Here is an 18,841-nt window from a genome sequence, read left to right on the forward strand (position 1 = left end):
TTTTGCAAGGTGCCTAGTTTGGATTTTGGCCTCTAGCTCAGCCGGTACCTAGGGAAACGTACCAAACCTGTGCATTTTTCAAAACTAGACACCTAGGGAAATCCAGGATGGGGTGACTTGTGGGGCTTTCACGAGGTTCTGTTACCCAGAATCCTTTGCAAACCTCAAAATTTGGCAAAGAAACACTTTTTTCTCACATTTCGGTGACGGAAAGTCCTGGAATCTGAGAGGAGCCGCAAATTTCATTCCACCCAGCATTTCCCCAGTTCTCCTGATAAAAATGGTACCTCACTTGTGTGGGTAGGCCTAGTGCCCGCGACAGGAAATGCCCCCAAAACACTAAGTGGACACATCAAAATGATCAAATACAAAACTACCTGTTTTTGCGGATAGGGGGGAACCTGCGTTTTTGGTCTTCGGCTCAGCAGCCATCTAGGGAAACCTACCAAACCCAGACATTCCTGAAAACTAGACACCCGAGGGAGTCCAGGGAGGTGTGACATGCGTGGATCCCCCAGTGTTTTGTTACGCAGAATCCTACACAAACCTCAAATTTAGCTAAAAAAAAAGCACATTTTTCCCATGTTTCCGTGTGGGATCACCGCACCGGCACACATTTCCTATCACCCAATGTTCCCTTCAGTCTCCCGTTAAAAATGATGCCTCACATGTGTAGGTGGGCCAAGTGCCTGTGACAGGGACGAGCCAAAAACATGTCAAAATTGAGGGGGAACCAAAGCGGGTCCAAAGGGCAGTTTGAAGAAAAAAAAACGTTTTTAGGCTCACACGTAGGACAGAATTTTTATCGGTATAGATGCAACAATGCTGGGTGGTAAGAATTTTGTAGATTCCTGCAGATTCCGGAAGGTTCCATCACAAAAATGTGCGGAAAATGTGTGATTTCAAGCAACGCTGGAGGTTTGCAGGGCATTGTGGGTAGGAAAATGGTGCGGGTGCATGTGAAACACACCACCCTGGACTCACCCAGATGTTTAGTTTTCAGATGTGTCTAGGTATCATCGATTTTTCTACATGGCGTCTAGTGTAGACACCAGAAACCTCTGGTATCTAGTGGTTTCAGCTCCCCTTGGGGGCAGATTGGCCTAGGATAAATAGGTGTTTGAGTAATGTGTGCACAATACATACTTTTCCTTTTTATAAGTAAAAGCACTGACTGGACAATGATTTATTGGGTGGTGTTTGTTGTGTGACTGGGGTGCTAGCCCAAACCACCTCCCCTGAGTAGGCTTTGGACAGCTGTGCCTTGCTGCCCTGGGAGACTTATGTGCTATAAACGGGTACTTTTTTGCCTGTAGCTGGACGGTTGCAGGCGTATTACCTTGGAATACCCAACATTATTGCAGACTCTTCAGTATCAAATATTGTAGTGGCTATGTTGACGCAGGCAGTAATATCCCTGGCTGGAATAAAACCATGCTGCATTGGAGAGACCCATCACCATATAACTTCTGAGATATGGGGCCAGATGTAGTAAGCATTTTGCATGGTGCAAACTGCGAAAATCGCAGTTTGCGCCATGCAAAATGCCGTTTGCAATGCTCATTCACAATTTGCGAGTCAGTACCGACTCGCAAATTGTGAATGGGACTCGCAAATAGGAAGGGGTGTCCCCTTCCTATTTGCGACTCGCATCGCTATGCTAAATTGCTTTGTGACCGCGAATGCGGTCGCAAAGCAATTCGCAGTTACCACCAGTGTCACACTGGTGGTAACCCATTCGCAAAAGGGAAGGGGTCCCCATGGGACCCCTTCCCCTTTGTGAATGTTGCCAAAAAGGGGTTTTCAGAGTAGGCAGTGGTCCAATGGACCACTGCCTACTCTGAAAAACCGAAACCAAATGGTTTCGGTATTTTTATTTTGCAATTCGTTTTCCTTTAGAGAAAATGAACTGCAAAATAAAAATAAAAATAAAAAACTGCTTTATTTAAAAAGCAGTCACAGACATGGAAGTCTGCTGTCTTCAGCAGGCCACCATCCCTGTGAGTGCAGGGACTCGCTATGGGGTCGCAAAATGTGACCCACCTCATTAATATCAATGAGGTGGGTCTTTGCGACCCCATAGCGACTCGCAGACGGTGTCTGAGACACCGTACTGCATCCGATTTTGCAAATTGGAACTTGCGAGTCGCACCGATTCGCAATTTCCGATTCGTAAAATCGGAAAATGCTACATCTGGCCCATGATGAGCTAGCATTTTAGAATATATTTTAGCATCAGAATTTATATATTTTATTGTCAGTAGAACCCTTACGTTTTCTGGTTCTTATTTTTCTGAGAATGACAATATTAGTCTCCTTTCTTGATGAAGGTCTTGTGCCTTGTATCGAAAATGTTCAGCAAAGCTAAGGATAATGAAGCAAATTCTTATGGGATTGCTTTATAGAATTCTCAAGGTATACAGTCAGTGCCAGCTGCTTTCCTTTCTAAAAACATCCTTATTGCCTTGACTATCTATTTCACTGTAAAGAGTAGTTCTAATGGATGATTCTTTATGACCCAGAAGAACTTTATTAACAGACACCCAAAACTCCTTCATTAATTTCAGGAGGCACTCAGGATCTTTCAAGTAAAGTTGTGAATAATGTTTTACAAAATACTCCATTATAATTGGCGATTCATGGATCTCTATCCCATTTTCATTTTTAATTGTAAAAATCATGTGCTTACGTTATTGGTCTTTCACCAAAAGTGTAATTATTCTGTCCATGGATTTGCTGTCCTGAAATACTTCATCAGTGGTTATGAAGGGCTCTGGCAGTTTTGAAACCTGTCTTGTTTAATAAGCAAATTCTGAGTAGCAGCCAACATTTGCAAGAACAACTTTTGAGTTGACTTGCAGTTGAGCACAGAAGTGTGTAGGTGTTCAAGGTGTGATACATCGATTAAGCTTCCTGTGGTGTCTTATCACTTATCCACATCTCTATAAATATAGCTAAGTCCCCCCGTTTGAAGTGCAGGTACATTATTCAAAATATACTCATGGATGACAGTACTAATCCTGCCCTTTTATTCCAGGTTCAACAACAATGTTTATTAGCTAGCACCATCAATTCTCAGGATGGATTAGTACATGTGAACGCTGCTGCATATTAGTTACTTAAAATCACACCTATGCATAAATAGATCTCGTGTTGAAGAATAATACATTTAACCCTGGGTTTTTTGCACTCATACTCCTTGAGCCTCTTGGCCTCTTCAAGGTTTTTGTCCTTGCTCGTACTGCACACACTGCTGAAATGCTCATTGCTGGACTGGTGCCCTTAGCATGTCTTCATACTGCATGGGCAGAGAAAACAAGCAACCACCAGCAAGAGTAGACCTCCCTCCCTGATGACCAGAGAGGCGAGATAAAATGCGTCCCTCTGTGTAATATCAAGAAATCAGCGAATCTGCCACAGCAGGCACACAAGAAACACAGTCAAACCAATAACTGTATCACCAGATACAACAGCTTAAACACACAAGATCAATCAATAACCAACCACCACTTATATGGATGAATATACAATACTTTTATCAAAGTAAAATGCATTCACAGCATACTTCACAGCAGGTGTGATAACCGGAGCTACACAGCAAGTAAATGTGTGCACACCATTGCTCGCTATCTGTGCGATCAGTGTATTGTGCACTTCAATTTCAAGAAGCATGTTATCGGGGGCGTATCTTCCATGGGGGGGGTGTGGCATGTGTCACCCCCTAATAAATAAATTCTTTCACAGTTGTGAACCTCCATGTTGGGTTGTGGCACTATCTTTCTTGTGTTTTTCCTAAACAGCTAATAACCAGATACGTATTACTTATAAAACTAACCATTTAAATATGTATTTGGCAAAGCTGTTTTTTCTTGTTTATTTTCTACTAAACTACGTAGATCAAGGTTCCCACCTACACAAGTCCACATATATTTTCTGTGAAGGAAAGGGAGCGGTGCGGAAATCCGAGTGGGCTTCTCTACAGCAGAGCGGTAGCCACTCTGCAGTGATAGTTAGGGTTACCAGATTTAGGACTTCCTTGGATATTTCACTATTGATAATGTTGTGCCCATTTGATTAATCTCAACAATACTCTGCAGAGCTATTCATCCTTCTACAATGGCAGATGATGCAAAGCTTTGATGATTGGTCAAGAGGGTGCAGAGAAACAAAAGGGGATAAGCCCAAACGTGTGTTTCCATAAACGTTTGTATTTGACATAGAATGAAAGCCGCTGAACAGATTTACATGAAATTTGGTTGGATTAGACATTATGATGCATAACTATAATTCCTGCTGTTAAGTAACTTTAGGCAATAAATTATAGTTTCTTAACATAAATATATCTATGATTTGTGTGGGTAAATTGTGAACCTAAGTATAACGTCCCCGTAACCTTTATTTTTTTTAGAGAAATATATATATATATATATATATATATATATGTCCTCAAAGCAATGCGGTCGAAATGGCGCCGCGCTCTTACAACTGGTGCGAAGCCTGAGGGCAGACCGTCCCCTCGATTTAATAGCAAAACCACAAAGATAATGGCAACGCACTCCGTTGAGTCTTAATCCTTTACTTCTAATCAGCGCAGCAAAAACAAAACTGATGCGTTTCGACCAACCGGTCTTCTTCTGAGTTTACAAGTCCTTTCACTTTTTATATTCTCACATAATTACCGCCAATGCAATGTATTCTGGGAATAGTAGTGCCTAACAAAAGAAAACAATTCCTTTATATGTAATCAATTCAAATATTGTAATACCACATAATATAATTGGAAATTTACATATCCACACAACTTACTTTTACAAAATTAAATTAATTATAAATTTAAGAGTGAAAGCCTGTAAGATTCAAATTTTGTATCCAATATTCTCAAGAATGGTTTATATGCTTATAATTCTCAATGGTTTAAAAGCATCTTCGATGTTTTTTTCCATAGCGCTCTTGTGGATTGATGTGGTGATCCTTTGACAAAGCCTATACGATTATCCTGTATTTGAATGTAGTCACTTCTTCACAAAGCCAATAGGCCTGCGTTTTATATATTGACAATGCCGTGGAGCGAAAACCCCTAGAAATTTACTAAAAAATAAAGCAGAGTCATTATGTCAGTTATAGTTGGGTATAGTAAAAAAACAAAAACATGGAAATTCACTGAGAAAACACTCAAAGAGGCAGTGCACCACAATATAAACAAATAAATACAAAGTATAAGGGAAAGGAGAAGTCCAATACTCTGACAGTGCAGATGAACAGTACTTCTTTAATAGTTCTTTGCCAGTCCGAAGTGTTAATTTCACACAGTTCCGTAGATGAGATGTGTTAGGACAAAGAATAAAACAGCCTTGTGTTCAAAATTCACTGAGAAATCCAAAGATTAAAGTGACATTATAGTTAGGTGAAAATGTCACTTACAACATTTTAAACAAAAAAACACTGAAATTCCCCAGTTACTGTTAGCTGAAGTAAATATTGGCCTGCTTTAGAACTCGAGGATGGGTTACTCCGTCACAAAGGTGACAGATCACATCTGCCGAAATCTAAATCCCATTATATCCTATGGGATTTAGATTTCGGCGGACGGGCTATCCATCACCATTGTGACGGAATAACCAGTCCGCCGAATTCTAATCGTGCCCCCTAACATGTGCCATGAAGTAACTGTAAATCGCTCCCTCACCATGCACTGCGTATACCCTCAGATATCACATCACTCACAACAAGTTTAATGACAGTATTAATAACATCACTGCTGACATCTGAAAATTAAATCATGGGGCATGAGTTATAGTTAGTTCAGTTAATTTCAAGGTACTGTGACCTACTTCCCCAGTCCAGGTCCACAAATGTCCTGTTTTATTACCCTATTCATATGTTGACATGTTTCCCTTGGAACATGCGTGCTAATCTTCGATTGGGTATGACATCAAAAATCTTTTGTTAACAAATCTCTCTGTTGTCTGTTGCAATACTACTTTCAACCCCTCCTGTCCTCCATTGCATTTTGTAATGTGTTTAGGACAGCACACAAAAACGTATATAGTACACCTAGACATGTAAAATGTTTCAGCTGATATAAAAATGTTCCCTGGGCAACGTCTGGTTGCTTTCCTGGATTCCATAACTTATAAATGCATATCATAAAAGAACCCGTGTGTTTGTGTGTGGGGGGGGGGGGGAGAGAGAAAACGAACATTACCTTTCTAAGCTATCTTTCTTGTGAAGCAGTGTGGGGGGGGGGGGGGTTTACACTGTGCAAATCATTGGTGGAGATTCAAGTACAGGCTTCGTTTGAATGGATGGACAGCAACAGTACATCAATGACGGTGAAGCACATTAGACTTCACAATCATGACAAATTCAAATCAAATTGGTCATAAATCATAGATCATAAAGCAAATCATCCATCGGAGTAATTCAAAGCAGTTCAGAACAGTAAATACAAAGGCAAACTCATTAAACCTGCCATAAGCAGATTGAGCACAATTTAGTCTCCCACGAATGGAATTTCCCCAATGCCAAACTAAGAATTCAAATGAAGATGAGGTAAATCAGGCAGCAAGTGTCAGCAAGTCAAGCCGCCAAAGGAAGAACCAAATGAAAGTTTAGTTAGGTAAAGAAAAAATGGATTTGATTAGGGGTCTAACACCTTAAGTAGGAGCAAAATAAAACATGTAGTCTCAGGAGAGTAGAAAGGAGCTGGTAAAACTAACTCGCTTACTTGCACAGCAATGCACAATTAAGCCATACCATATTCGACAGTATGAAACACTCCCTTTGTGTTCCCAGTAAGTGAGGACAAGTCAGAATCCAGCATTTCCGAATAACATGACTTCTCCCTTATTTCCAGACATCGCACAAGGAAGCTTACAGCTGCACGGTCTTCAAAAGATATATCTCGTAATAAAATGACATGTGGTTGGCTTGTCCCCAGTTCAGGTTTAGAGATTATTAGTCCGCTTTCAGTGAAACTCAGAAGATCAACTGTTCCCACAGAAACCAAAATATTTGCAACACTCTAGTAAATTCAAGCTACTGCAGCTCGGCTCCTGAAACAAGAGAAAAAGTGAGAGAACCTTCACCTAAAGAACATTTTCAATGTTAGCATAAATCATTTAAACTGAGGCCCAGATTAACTATGGGTAGTTTAACCTAAAAATCATACTTCATATAAAAAAATATGACATGCCACTTGAGCAACACGAAAAAATTGTGACAATGAAATCATAACCACCAAGTTATACCAGGTCATTGCAGCAGACCCACAACCACCTCAGCTACCTCTTGGCCAGCCGCGATTGTTGGGAAAACTCGTCACCCTGAATATCATACTTAGCAAAACGTTTTGCTGTACAAAATATTAGTCGCTTAACGTCGTACATTTCCAATGCGAAGTTGTAACAAATCTGTTTTAAATGATTTGTATTTCAGAGCTTCCTTACTTCCGCAAGTGGATTCGGCAGATACATATGGGGAAATGCTTTTCTTACGTTTAGCAAGTACTGTTATGTTGGAAAACGAATCTTTAAAGAAGATGCCACTGTGGACCCCAGAAACATTGTCCAATATGCAACTGAGTGCAGAAAAACAGACAGAGGTATTGTTAGACTTTATTTTAAAGCGTGTTAAACAATGATTCTGGCAGCAATGTAATAAAGCTTGATACCCCTGTATGTAAACGCATTTTAAATAGAGTACACCATGGTCTTCCAGGTTCTGTCTATTTTACATTCTTTTTATGTTTTTTGTTTGTGCACGAAATGTTGAGCTTATTGTATTTTATTTGTAGATCACACGTTCGAAACGCTTTCTGGCGCTGTAGAAAAACACGTAAGCAAACCTTGTCAACAGATGTCAGTAAGCCATTTAAAAAAAAAACAAAAAAAAAAAAACAATACCAAACAAGTTATCCTGATAGTTATCACTTGTCTCAGTTTGTCTCGTATGGAGAGAAAAGGTGGAGAACGCTTCGGTACCTAGCTTATAGTGACAGAAAAAGCCCTGTCTTCATGAGTCACCGCTCTTTGTGTAGGTTAGCCTTGCAAAGGATGAGATCTGGCATATGCCAATTAAACTTACTGGCCAAAAAGGCTGGAGTGTGTGAGTACAGAGCTTTAAAATGGTTGCAGTCATCCACTGTCTGGTGAGGCAGACAAAGTAGTCTAGAAGCAGATTGTCGACAGTAAAAGATTGTAGTTGGGAAAAGGTTAATTTCTCCAGAAATGTATCTAGGCGGGGAGCAAAGAGATGGCCATAAAGCTGTTCACCTATGTTGCCTTCGTGGAAGGCTTGTTGAAGAACGGTTTTATGAGTGTGCTTCTTCGTTACTTAAGTATGGCATAAAAGGATAGTTGAACAAATACAGGACGATTTTGCAAGGGCTAGAATCCTCCACGAAGAAGCCTGTAACAGTGGTTACGCATGGTAATTATGAGATTCGTGGGAACACTGTAATTGTGTTTATTTTCACACTGTACCCTTAATCTACAATTGAAACGCCAGAGAGAAATGAGGAATTGACTGGGAATTGATTTCTACTCCCCTTCCTAATTCCCCCAAACCAGGGTCCCATTTGTAACCACCTGGTAGCTACAGGTCCCTGACTGGAGTTACTGGTACACCAAGAGGGTTTTTATATTTTTGGTGTTTTACAGAAAAGCATATTTAAGAGGTTAGAAGCCTTCCTAATGCATTCAGAAAAATACAGCTTCTTGGCTATCTTGACCGGTCTGTCTTGTAAGGATACCTCTCAGCAGCACAAGCAGCTTTTGTATCAGGAGCAGAAATAGTTTTCTATTTCTTTTCCTGCTGCTGTACTTCTGGTTTAGATGTATCCAGCTCAGGAGTGGGACAGGCATTACTTTTATACTTCTTCCCTGTTGGGATTTTGCCATTGACAATTGCTAGTTTTATATACAGAACATCATAGTGTCTCATATTAAGTAAATCTCTAGCTGCATTTGAATCCGTAAATGCGTTCTTTCGATTTGTCAAAAACGTTAATCATGTATGACACTCTGTGATAAGTGCCTGTGAAAGGTGCTTATCACAAGACATCAGGCAGGGCCAATTGCAGGGTGCAATACAGGTCCAGTAGCCACTGGTCATTTGGGTACTTCCAGGTAAAAACCTCTTATAGTTTGTTATGGCCTTGTACCTGACACAGGCAGTAAGGCAACTGACCCATGGAGCCCACTTCTATGTCATGGGTACTAGACGAAGCAGGTCCATCCATGCAGGGCACTTCTTAGGTCACAGACAGAAGGTTCAGACCTCTTCTGTTCTTCTCAGGTCCAGAAACTGTTCCAAAGAGGGTGTCTAGATGTTCCACATGTATGCCTGGCACTTGCAAGTTTGTGGAAATGACTCCTTGGCATGCCCTAACGAAGGGGGCAAAAGTTCAACCTGCCAAACCTACCCACTGTGGGTATTTTCAAAATGGTGAAAATCTTCTCCGACAATAAACCTGGGCTGGCCATGTGAGTTGGGAGTGGACTGTGTTCTAATCCTGGTGTCCTCACATGTAACACCAAAATCCAGTTAGAGGTAGTCACTGTACCCACAATAAACCCAGAGACCGTCATCTGGTAGGGCAAAAGCAGACTCTTTCAGCAACCAGATAGTGGAACCACAAGAACTGTTTTGACATTCTGTTATTTTCCTTTCAAGTACACACCAAGTGTTATATGTGAACCCAGCAGACCTGTCAAGCAGGGCTTGACACTCAAGCAGGATTGACACTGTATTGTGTAGCATTCAGGGGAGTCATCTCTGCCCATTCAAGTTAGCCTATTGTTTGTTCCTGGGAGACATTTCAAGGCTATCTACTGCTTGGCAGAAGCTGGAGAGCCAATACAAAGTAGTCACCAGGAACGTCAGGCCCAGAAAAAGTTACTTTCCAAAAGTTATTTTCCTTAATGTTATTGCAATAATTATTAAAAATAGTAGCTTTAACTCTTTTTCTAGCTGGTCCCATTCCTATGATACATTAGTACTATTTTACTGGTTTTCTCCTTAGGACAGCTAGGTCTGCAAAAGTGAAAATAGCTTTTGGGTACTAGTCACTGTAAAGACATCTTAAAATGACATTTTCACATGTCCTACTTTTAAATACAATGAACCATGCTTTGTGGGCTACAAGACCTCCACAGAGGTGACTTTTCAATATTTAAAAGGAAGGTGTCAAAAGGGATTATTTTGACAGGTCGAGTTCCAGTTTTAAAACTGCAGAAATCAGGCTACCGTGGAAGACCTAATGCCATGTTTGCTACTGTAGTGGTGGCACCATAGGTCCTGCAGTCATTAATGACATTTTGATTCCATGACCTGGGTACCTTTCATACCGTATATTAGAAACTTATAGGCACAATCACTCTACTACTGGTTAGGAGGGGTAAAGTGGACAGATTCCTAAAGCCAGCAAAAATAGAGGGTCCAGCAAAAGGTGAAAAATCCAGGGTGGCCACACAGAAAAGGTGGCATTCATACATTTCCCAGTTTTATTCCCTGCTTGAATGGGGAACGTGGATGCTACAGAAGTCTGGGAAGTGATTGTGCTGACTTTGACAGTCAACCAAGTCTAGGTATTGGAAGCAGGACTCGAATGTGAAATAAGATGCTGGAAGGAAAAAAGAAATGGGGTTCAAGCTAGCAGGAAGTGCTGTTCGATGGAACGTGATGTGTTGCAGCATACTTTGCAGTTTTGACGCAGACACTTTTAAATGGCTTTAAACATGCAGATGTAGTTAAGGTGGGGGTGATGAACAGTGATCAAGGATGCATGTTACTCACTGAGATTTTCTTCATGCAGGATTGATTTGTAAGTCCCCATCCTTCCAGTTTAAACACCACCAGATCTTTATAATATGTGTCAGTCTATATGGTCTTGGGAATTTAAAGATTTAGAAAACGGAGAGTGGAAATAAGTGCAAGCTTGCAATATGATACAGTGCAGTTGCCTCAAAATGGATTTCAGTGGCTTGGCTGGATGTTTGTACGTTTAGGGATACTATGATGATGTCTGTGGAGAGTTTCGCTCGTCCACTTTGTGTCATATTTGGCTAATAAATGCGTTATTAAATACAGGCTCGTAGTAGAGGACCTTGTACTGAAGACTGAGCTTGTTGACGGTCTTAAGTGCTCAGTGACCGTTCTTTTCGATGTGCTGTAAAATCACCTCTCTAACAAGGTGACGTGTCATCTTGGCTGATTTTAAAATGAAAGCGAGCAAGTCAGTCTTTAAAAAAGAGTTAAAGTAAATCCCCTACTGCTGTTCTCTATCATCATGGATAAGAAGATATCGCAATCACAATGCGGACACTCATGAATGCACTAACCTCCATGAAAGGTCTAGTCTACTAAAACCAACAATGACATGATTCATGCAGGGGCGGTTCCTCCGCTAAGGCAGCGGAGCTTCACCCACCCTCCCCACCTCCCGCCAGGAGCAGGAGCTGCAAAACATTTATAGAAAAAACATAATAAACTCAGTTTATTATGTTGTCTTTGTAAAAGTGGGCTGGGCCACAGATGTGATGTGGACTGAAGGGGGGTGTACAGCACTCCACCTAGGGGCACAAGTATGTTTGATTGGCCATCTTGGGCTGGCCAAACACACATGCGCACTGTGCTCTCGCCAGCCCAGCAACAATGCACAGGCTCCCAGTCTGCCTGGGAACACCCTAGCTGGGAGCTCCAAACCAATCCTACCGTTGCTTTGAGAAGCATCAGGACTGGCCGCAGGGCAGGCTGGGAGCCTGTGCCTGCAGCCTGCAATGACAGAGAAGAGCGTTTGGAGCGGCGTGGATAAAAAGATAAGTTTTATTTTATTTTATGTTTGTTTTGTTTTGTGGGTACCCGTTCCCACCCACCCCATTACATGCCACGCCGCCCCTTTTCCCTCCCGCGAGCTACAAATGGATTCATACTGACATGGATGATAATTAGGAGAGGGGTAATACAGAATCAGCAAACCTGATGCCTCGATGCACCAGCAGAATAGGTTTCAACATGAAGCAATCAAAGAAAGTTAGATAAAAGATTAAAGAACTTGGAAACGAGAACTGTAGATGAAATATTTGAATGTTTGCCTGCTGGAGGAGAGTGAGAGCGATGCACACTTGTGCAGTTCATGGAATCTTGGATAACAATGGGAACTGATCTGGGAGAAACCGTCGACTTTGAAGTAGATCAGGCTCACAGAATCCAACATTGACACTGAATACCTCAAAGCACCAGAGAGCAATGCTTTAGCCACTGAGGTTTCACCATACCGTCGGAATGTTCGATTGGGCTAGAGCGGATCAAAACATTTTATGACTGGCTCATAAAATCATTTGCTAGAGACGACGAAATGTAGGAAATAATTCTTTGAACTAAGGTCACGATGAGAACAAGACATGAAATAAAGTTTTCAGGGGTCCATTGAGGATGGAAATTACCTTCAAAGGGAACTTGAGAAGGACATGGTGTAATGCTTACTGTGAAGCAGATGAGCTTTTTTGTTGTGTTTGAATTGTGCTTTTTCTGGAGATATATCTGCAAAGTGCTTTGGAGTTGGATGGCATATTGCTGTTATCCTTAGTGACCTAAGTGACTATAATATGCTTAAATGTGAAAGGTTTTACTTACCCTCTAAAAAGAAAGGTTGTATATTAATGTGGTAGGTTAAAGGGAGAACAAGTCACTGGGCACAGAGTGGAGCCTCTGAGAGACACAGGAGCCAGAATGACTACCGTGAAGTGTCATCTGGTGTCCTCAGAGCAGGTCAGCCCTAATGTATTTCACCAGGTCCTAGTCATAGTGAGAGTCTCTACTCAGTGGCTTTGGTTACCTTTGAGTGAGGAAGAGGGTCTTAGGTTGTCTAAAAGTAGCTGTGAGCCCTGTCACGCTCTGTAGATTGTCTTTTGCGCAACTACTAAGAGCACACTGTCTGAAAGGAAGGTGGAGCTCAGTTCACATCTGGAGATGTAAGGATTGCCTGAATGGAACTGTATGATTACAAGGTCCATGGCTGCACAAGAGGGGAATCCCTTAGGTCGAGCACACAACCGCTTAGACTTGTAACTATTGTGGGATTTTAACCATGCTCACCTCACAAACATCACTTTCACTCGTTCGTGGGCTTGCCTTTCAAAAATCCTTTTACATCATTGGTAAATGCTTTACATATGTCCCGCCTTGGGGAGGTTTTGTTACCACTTTGCAGACGGCCCCTGTTACATGGATTATTGCATGATTGCCAGTATGTTTGACTGTGAGTGGACTTCTTTTTCCCTTTGTGTCTCCTTCGCGCTCATGCACTGCTATGTTTAAGTGTTTTGCTCACTGGTAACATTCCCTCCTCTCTTAGGTGTTTTTCATCTAGCTGGACACTGCCATGTCCAATGTATGTGGCAAGAAAATTCCAGTTAGGAATTTACAATGCCAATAGCTCTAACTCAAGCAAATGCGAGACCTGTTGCATTGCAAATGCTTGTTTTAAGCTGATGCTAGAATTTAATTAGCCTCTAGTCTAAAGTATCTTTGTGTTTTTTCTTTGAATTTTGATAGATTTTGTCTTGAAACAAATCATTTCCTCCTTATTTTCACCTATGTGAGGGACTTCGAAAAAATGCTGTATGCATGTTGCTTACCTGTACCCCTGTTAAGGAGCCCGGACGCGATACTTTTTGACAGAATTGTGCCAGAATGGACTTGTTTAAAAAATGTCCTGTGTAGCAAGATGTATATTTTGAACGTTTGCCACCCAGTGGCCAGCTCTGGGCTATACACAATTGCAGCAATAATATACATACACTTTGCGGCGTTCCGCCAATTGATGATGCAAAATAAACAATAATAACAACACCAACAAAAACTCCAAATGGTACAGTCATCTGAGTTACATTGACTTCAGTGATATCGCACCAGGAAATTCGTCTTACTCCTCCCTTCTTTCTCATTTCAGCACCAGGTTTCCCGTTAGTGCCGCCTGTTAGGTCATAGGTATCAAGCACTATGCTAAACATCTTGCCCCATCTGTTTCAGTGCCCATGATCCCCCTCTTTTTCTCTTTCCCAGGCATCTCTCCCACTCGTTGTGCTGCAACTGGGATTGTGGCCTTCTCCTCATTCCCGGGATTGTCAGGAAGTATGCGAGGATTCTGTGTTCTTTGTTTGTGCTCCCTACTTATCAGTCCCCTCATGGCCTGTGTGCATATTTACCAGCAAAACAGTCTAGGCCTCCAGGTCCTCCTGTAATTCGTTGTCCCTGTAATTAAGTTTCATATGTGCTTCTTCAGCAATTGCCCATTCATCCACATCCCTACACCACGGTGTGATGGAAGGGGCCCTCCTGCACAGCCACCTGATGGCCACCCTCCTTCTGGCTAATACCATGGCCAACTATAAAAACTTCCAGCTCATTTTGGCTCCTCTAAGTCTTTTAATAATACCAAGCAGTTATTCTTGGGGTGATTCCTCAATGTCTAACACTTTTACCTCCACATCTTCACTACCACTCATCTGCAGTAGTTATGCACTCTCTGACATTCCCTTGCATATACAGAACGGAGGCCCCCTCTCTCCCGCACCTGGGGCATTCTGAGCCTCTATCTGTGTACATTGTGCTGAGTTTAACCAGTGTTAAATATGTGTAGTGAGAATAGTTGAAGTGGTCCAACTCAAATCTAGCAGTACACAAGACGGTCTTCATTAGTTCACATGTTATGGCCCATTCCAAGTCAGTAAGAGGTGTTTGTTAAATCCCCCCCCATTCTTGCCGCACCACAGGCTCCGCCCATACACTGTCTGTCTTGAGTGCCCTATAGAGGTGTGTTGTGGTTACCATGTGTCTCATCATTCCAACGGTTAGCATCAACTGGAGAGTCTCCGTCACCTGGGGCGTGCTCGGGAATTCTGTCCATACCACTCGTGCCATGTTTACTAGCATAGCGTGTTGAAAGAATTGTCTTCCCATTATCGCAAACATCTCTCGTGTCTCCACAAAAGTGAGGAACCCCTCCCCTGGATACAGATCACCCAGCGTGTCACATCTCCTCTCTCTCCATCTTGCTAAAGACCTGTCTCCCACAATATGTTGGAATGAGAGCAGCAGTCAAATATTTAGTTTTCTAGAAAAGGCGGTCTTTTAAATACCTTTATGACCACCCGCTCCCAGACCTCTGCCTCCTGTTTAATCAGTTAAGGGGTGCCCTATGGTGTTCACAAACCCCTCATGAGTAATTTAATCAGTTAGTGTGTTCAATGTGTCCCATGTAGTAGCCTCTTCTCCCATTTGCCGTCCTCTGATGTTCATTGGGCAGCATGTGCAGTTTGGGTGCATAATAATAAAATTCTAGGCCTGGAAGACCCACACGCCCCTCAGCATGTCACGTTTGAGCTGCAGCAGCGCAACCCGGCTCCTTCCCCCGGCCCACACAAGTGAAATCATCATGTTGTCCAGCGTTTAAAAAAAGGCTGCGCTGCAGCGTGTAGAGGCCATTCTGGAAGATGTTTAAGCACCGGGGAAGAGCACAGTTTTTGCCACCGCCACTCTTTCCATTGTGGAAAGAGGAAGCATGTTCCAGAATCAAACTGACTTCATCGGGCCACCCACTAACAGTTCATTGCAGGACATTTGTTGATCCTCTATCATGTGACCCACCATGAATATAAATGAAGAAAGATGTCTCCCAGTGCAGTCCCCTAGGGCTAAAGCAGCCTCCGGGGTTCCTGCCCGTTTTCCCCAGGGAAATAACAAAGATTTCTGACTATGAATGCAGAGTCCTACTACCTCTCCAAACCTATCCATGTGTGCCAGAAGCTGCAATACCGTCTCTCAGGGACGCTTCAGATAAAACATAACATCTTCCACATAAAGGGATATTAGGTGCGAAACATCTCCCACTACAATACCCACGTCTCCCATGTCTTTCTGAAGCCCTACAGCCAGTGACTGCATTGCCAGAGCAAAGAGGAGAGGCACCAGGGGGCATCCCTCTTGTGTGCCTCTCCGCACACTCCACTTGTCAGACATCAGTCCTCCACTGTGCACTCTAGCGCTGGGAGCCACTTACAGAAGTTCCACTCACTGAAAAAAACCAGGAGCCAAACCCCAACTTATGGAGCACCAGCTGCAGATCGTGCCACCCCACTGTGTCAAATGCCTTAGTGGTGTCCACAGACACCAGTGCCAGCTCTCTGTTGTTTCCCAACACGGCTTGTAACACATGTGCAAGCCGTTGCAATTATGGGCAGTGCAGCTTCCCGGCATAAACCCACACTAGTCTTCATGCACCAGTGTCCCCACTACACCTGTCAGCCTTTCCGCTAGGACCTTATGGAGTACCCTTGTGTCCACATTTAGCATGGTGAGTGGTCTGTAGGAAGACTGATCTGTCGCACCGCCCACCCGGGTTAGGATCTTACAGAGTACCTTGGTGTCCACATTTAGCATAGTGAGTGATCTGTAGGAAGACTGATCCGTCTCATCACACCCTGGGTTTGGGCACCAGGCACATCACTCCCTCCCTAAGTGTGGGGGATAGCACACCGCACTCCTGTGCCTCACTGAAAACCCTACAGCTGCCAGCTGTGCAGCATAAGCCTGATAGAACTCAACCGGGAAACCTTTGCCCACCCCCGGTGACTGTTCCTTTTACTCAGTGCTCCTTGAACCTTTTCTAGGGAGATAGCTGCCTCCAGCTCAGCCTGCAGCAAGGGCGAGAGCATGGGCTTGTCCAGTCCATCTAGATATCCAGCCACTGTAGCAGCATCTGTCGCCAACCCCCCTCCTTAGAGGTCCCATAAGTGGTCCCTCAGTGTGTCGTTAATAAGTTTCTGATTGTTAGCCATTATGCCATCTTGTCAACAGAGCATTACTATGGGGGTCCTGCTTGTCTTCTGCTTTAGAAGCCAAGCCAATAGTCTGCTGTGCCTGTCCCCATCTCGGTGAAACCGCTGCCTATATCCCCACATCATCCTCTTTTTGAGCCTCTGCTAATTTAGCCTCTAGGTCTCCAAGCTCTCTATGTAGCTGCTGGTGTAAACCACAGATCTTCCCTCGGCTGACTGCTTTTAAGGCTTCCCATTTTGTACCCCTACTATGCGTTGAGCCCCAGTTACCCTCCAGATATTCTGTGATCTTTTCACCTGGAGCAACAACTTTAGAACCCCTCAATCCCTTCCTGCCCCGGACAATCTTACAAAAATAATAAATAAACTATTTGTGATGACCCATCATCCCATGTCCAACTTGTACAAGGTACCCCTACCACCACCCCACTGTGATCAAACTGGTTGGTGCTTTGTTTCCACAGCAGACCCCAACTGTTCCACAGTTAGCTAAACTATACTTGTCTCCCCTGTGTACAGAGACGAGTTATGCCAGCGCTTTCCCCACCCCACACAGGGCAGAGTTCTACACCGGGGCTCGCCCCAGATGCCCCAACAGTGCCCCAGACAGTAGTGCCCGCAGAAGTTAGAATATAATAATAATATCTGTCCAATACACAGAAAACGTGTTGTATATATTGAGCGCTGAATTATCACTCTATCTTGAGTGGCCAATAGTTCCTCAGTTCAGTTTTCCCTTGTCACTTCCTTAGAGCACTTACATATGAGGACACCAGCCAAGTGGCCTCTCCAATCGGCAGTAGTTCATATCAGCCATTCCTTATGGCGTCAGGGGCTATCTGCTCCCCCCCCACCCATTGCTCTGTATGTTGATTAGGTCTGTGTCGTCCATCTGCACATCTACCAGTGAGCCATCCTCTTGTACTTTAATTTGGTATCCGTTGTTTTACCCCACCACTGAATGTCCCTGCGACCTGCTTCGGCAGCGAATCTACGCCTTCCAGTGGGTCTGCCCTCAAAGAGCCATGCGCCCCAGAAGGAATCTTTTCCCATTGCTCAAGCCAGGCCCATACATCCTCAGGGCGATCGAAGAAGGGTTTTATCCTGCAAGACCACTCTGAGCCTCACAGGGAACAGGATCATGTAGGACAACCCATTGTTCTGAGTTTCTGTTTGACTTCCACAACCTACGTTCGCTAGGTCTGGACTTTCCGAGTACAGTCTGGAAAAATAGCAAAAGTATGATTCTCAAATTTCAGCAGTCCTGCCTCCTGGGTCCCCTTAAGGATACATTCCCTGTTGCGTAATTGAAAATTTGTGCAATCATGGCTTGTGGTTGGGGGGGGGGGAGGGGCTGCATCACCTGCACCCTATGTGCTTGCTCCACTACGAATATGTGGGTCAGCTCCTCTGGTTTAAGGGTGTTGTGAATCCAGTTTTCCAAGAATAATTCAGCCGATGACCCCTCAGCTCGTTCTGGGAACCCCACCAGGTGCAGGTTATTATGATGGGAGTGGTCCTCGGTGTTCTTCACCCTGTCTTCCAGCACCTTGGCTGTGGCCATCAGTCGTGCAATTTGGTCTTTGTGCGTGACAACATCCTAGCCCAGTTCACCTATCTGTTGCTCATTTGCCATCACTCTTTCCAATAGTTAACGAAGGTCTGCAGGAAAAAGTCCCTCTTCAATGGCCACTATATCTATTTTGCCCTCCAGTATGGTACAGGACCCTTGTAGCACCTCCATCAGTGACGCTTTTGACAGTTCCCCCTCTGACTCTGGTGCTTGGCTGCTGCCTGGGCACATGCTATGCTGCAGCAGACCTTGCAGCTTTGCATATTGAGTGATTGTGTTGTTCTGCTGTTCTTTGGGTGCTTTATCCTTCTCCATTGCTTCCTCCAGGGTACTCCTCCCAATTTGTATTGAGTTGTCTCCATTATGCACACTGCATGCCAAGGGTATTGTGCACCTCTAGGGTCTCAATTCACACTGCGCTCTTCTT

At 43.5% G+C, this 18,841-nt stretch overlaps 1 protein-coding gene across 1 annotated transcript in view; it reads left to right on the forward strand.

Moving 5' to 3' along the window:
• Window positions 1–18,841, forward strand: part of CFAP43 (cilia and flagella associated protein 43) — a 505,375-nt gene that overhangs the window by 227,278 nt on the left and 259,256 nt on the right. Inside the window, exon 17 of the mRNA XM_069239443.1 lies at window positions 7,438–7,603. Coding sequence (XP_069095544.1) covers window positions 7,438–7,603 — 166 coding nt within the window. The remainder of the gene's footprint in view (window positions 1–7,437; window positions 7,604–18,841) is intronic.

The sequence above is a fragment of the Pleurodeles waltl genome, chromosome 6, assembly GCF_031143425.1.
Source record: "Pleurodeles waltl isolate 20211129_DDA chromosome 6, aPleWal1.hap1.20221129, whole genome shotgun sequence".
NCBI lineage: Eukaryota > Metazoa > Chordata > Amphibia > Caudata > Salamandridae > Pleurodeles > Pleurodeles waltl.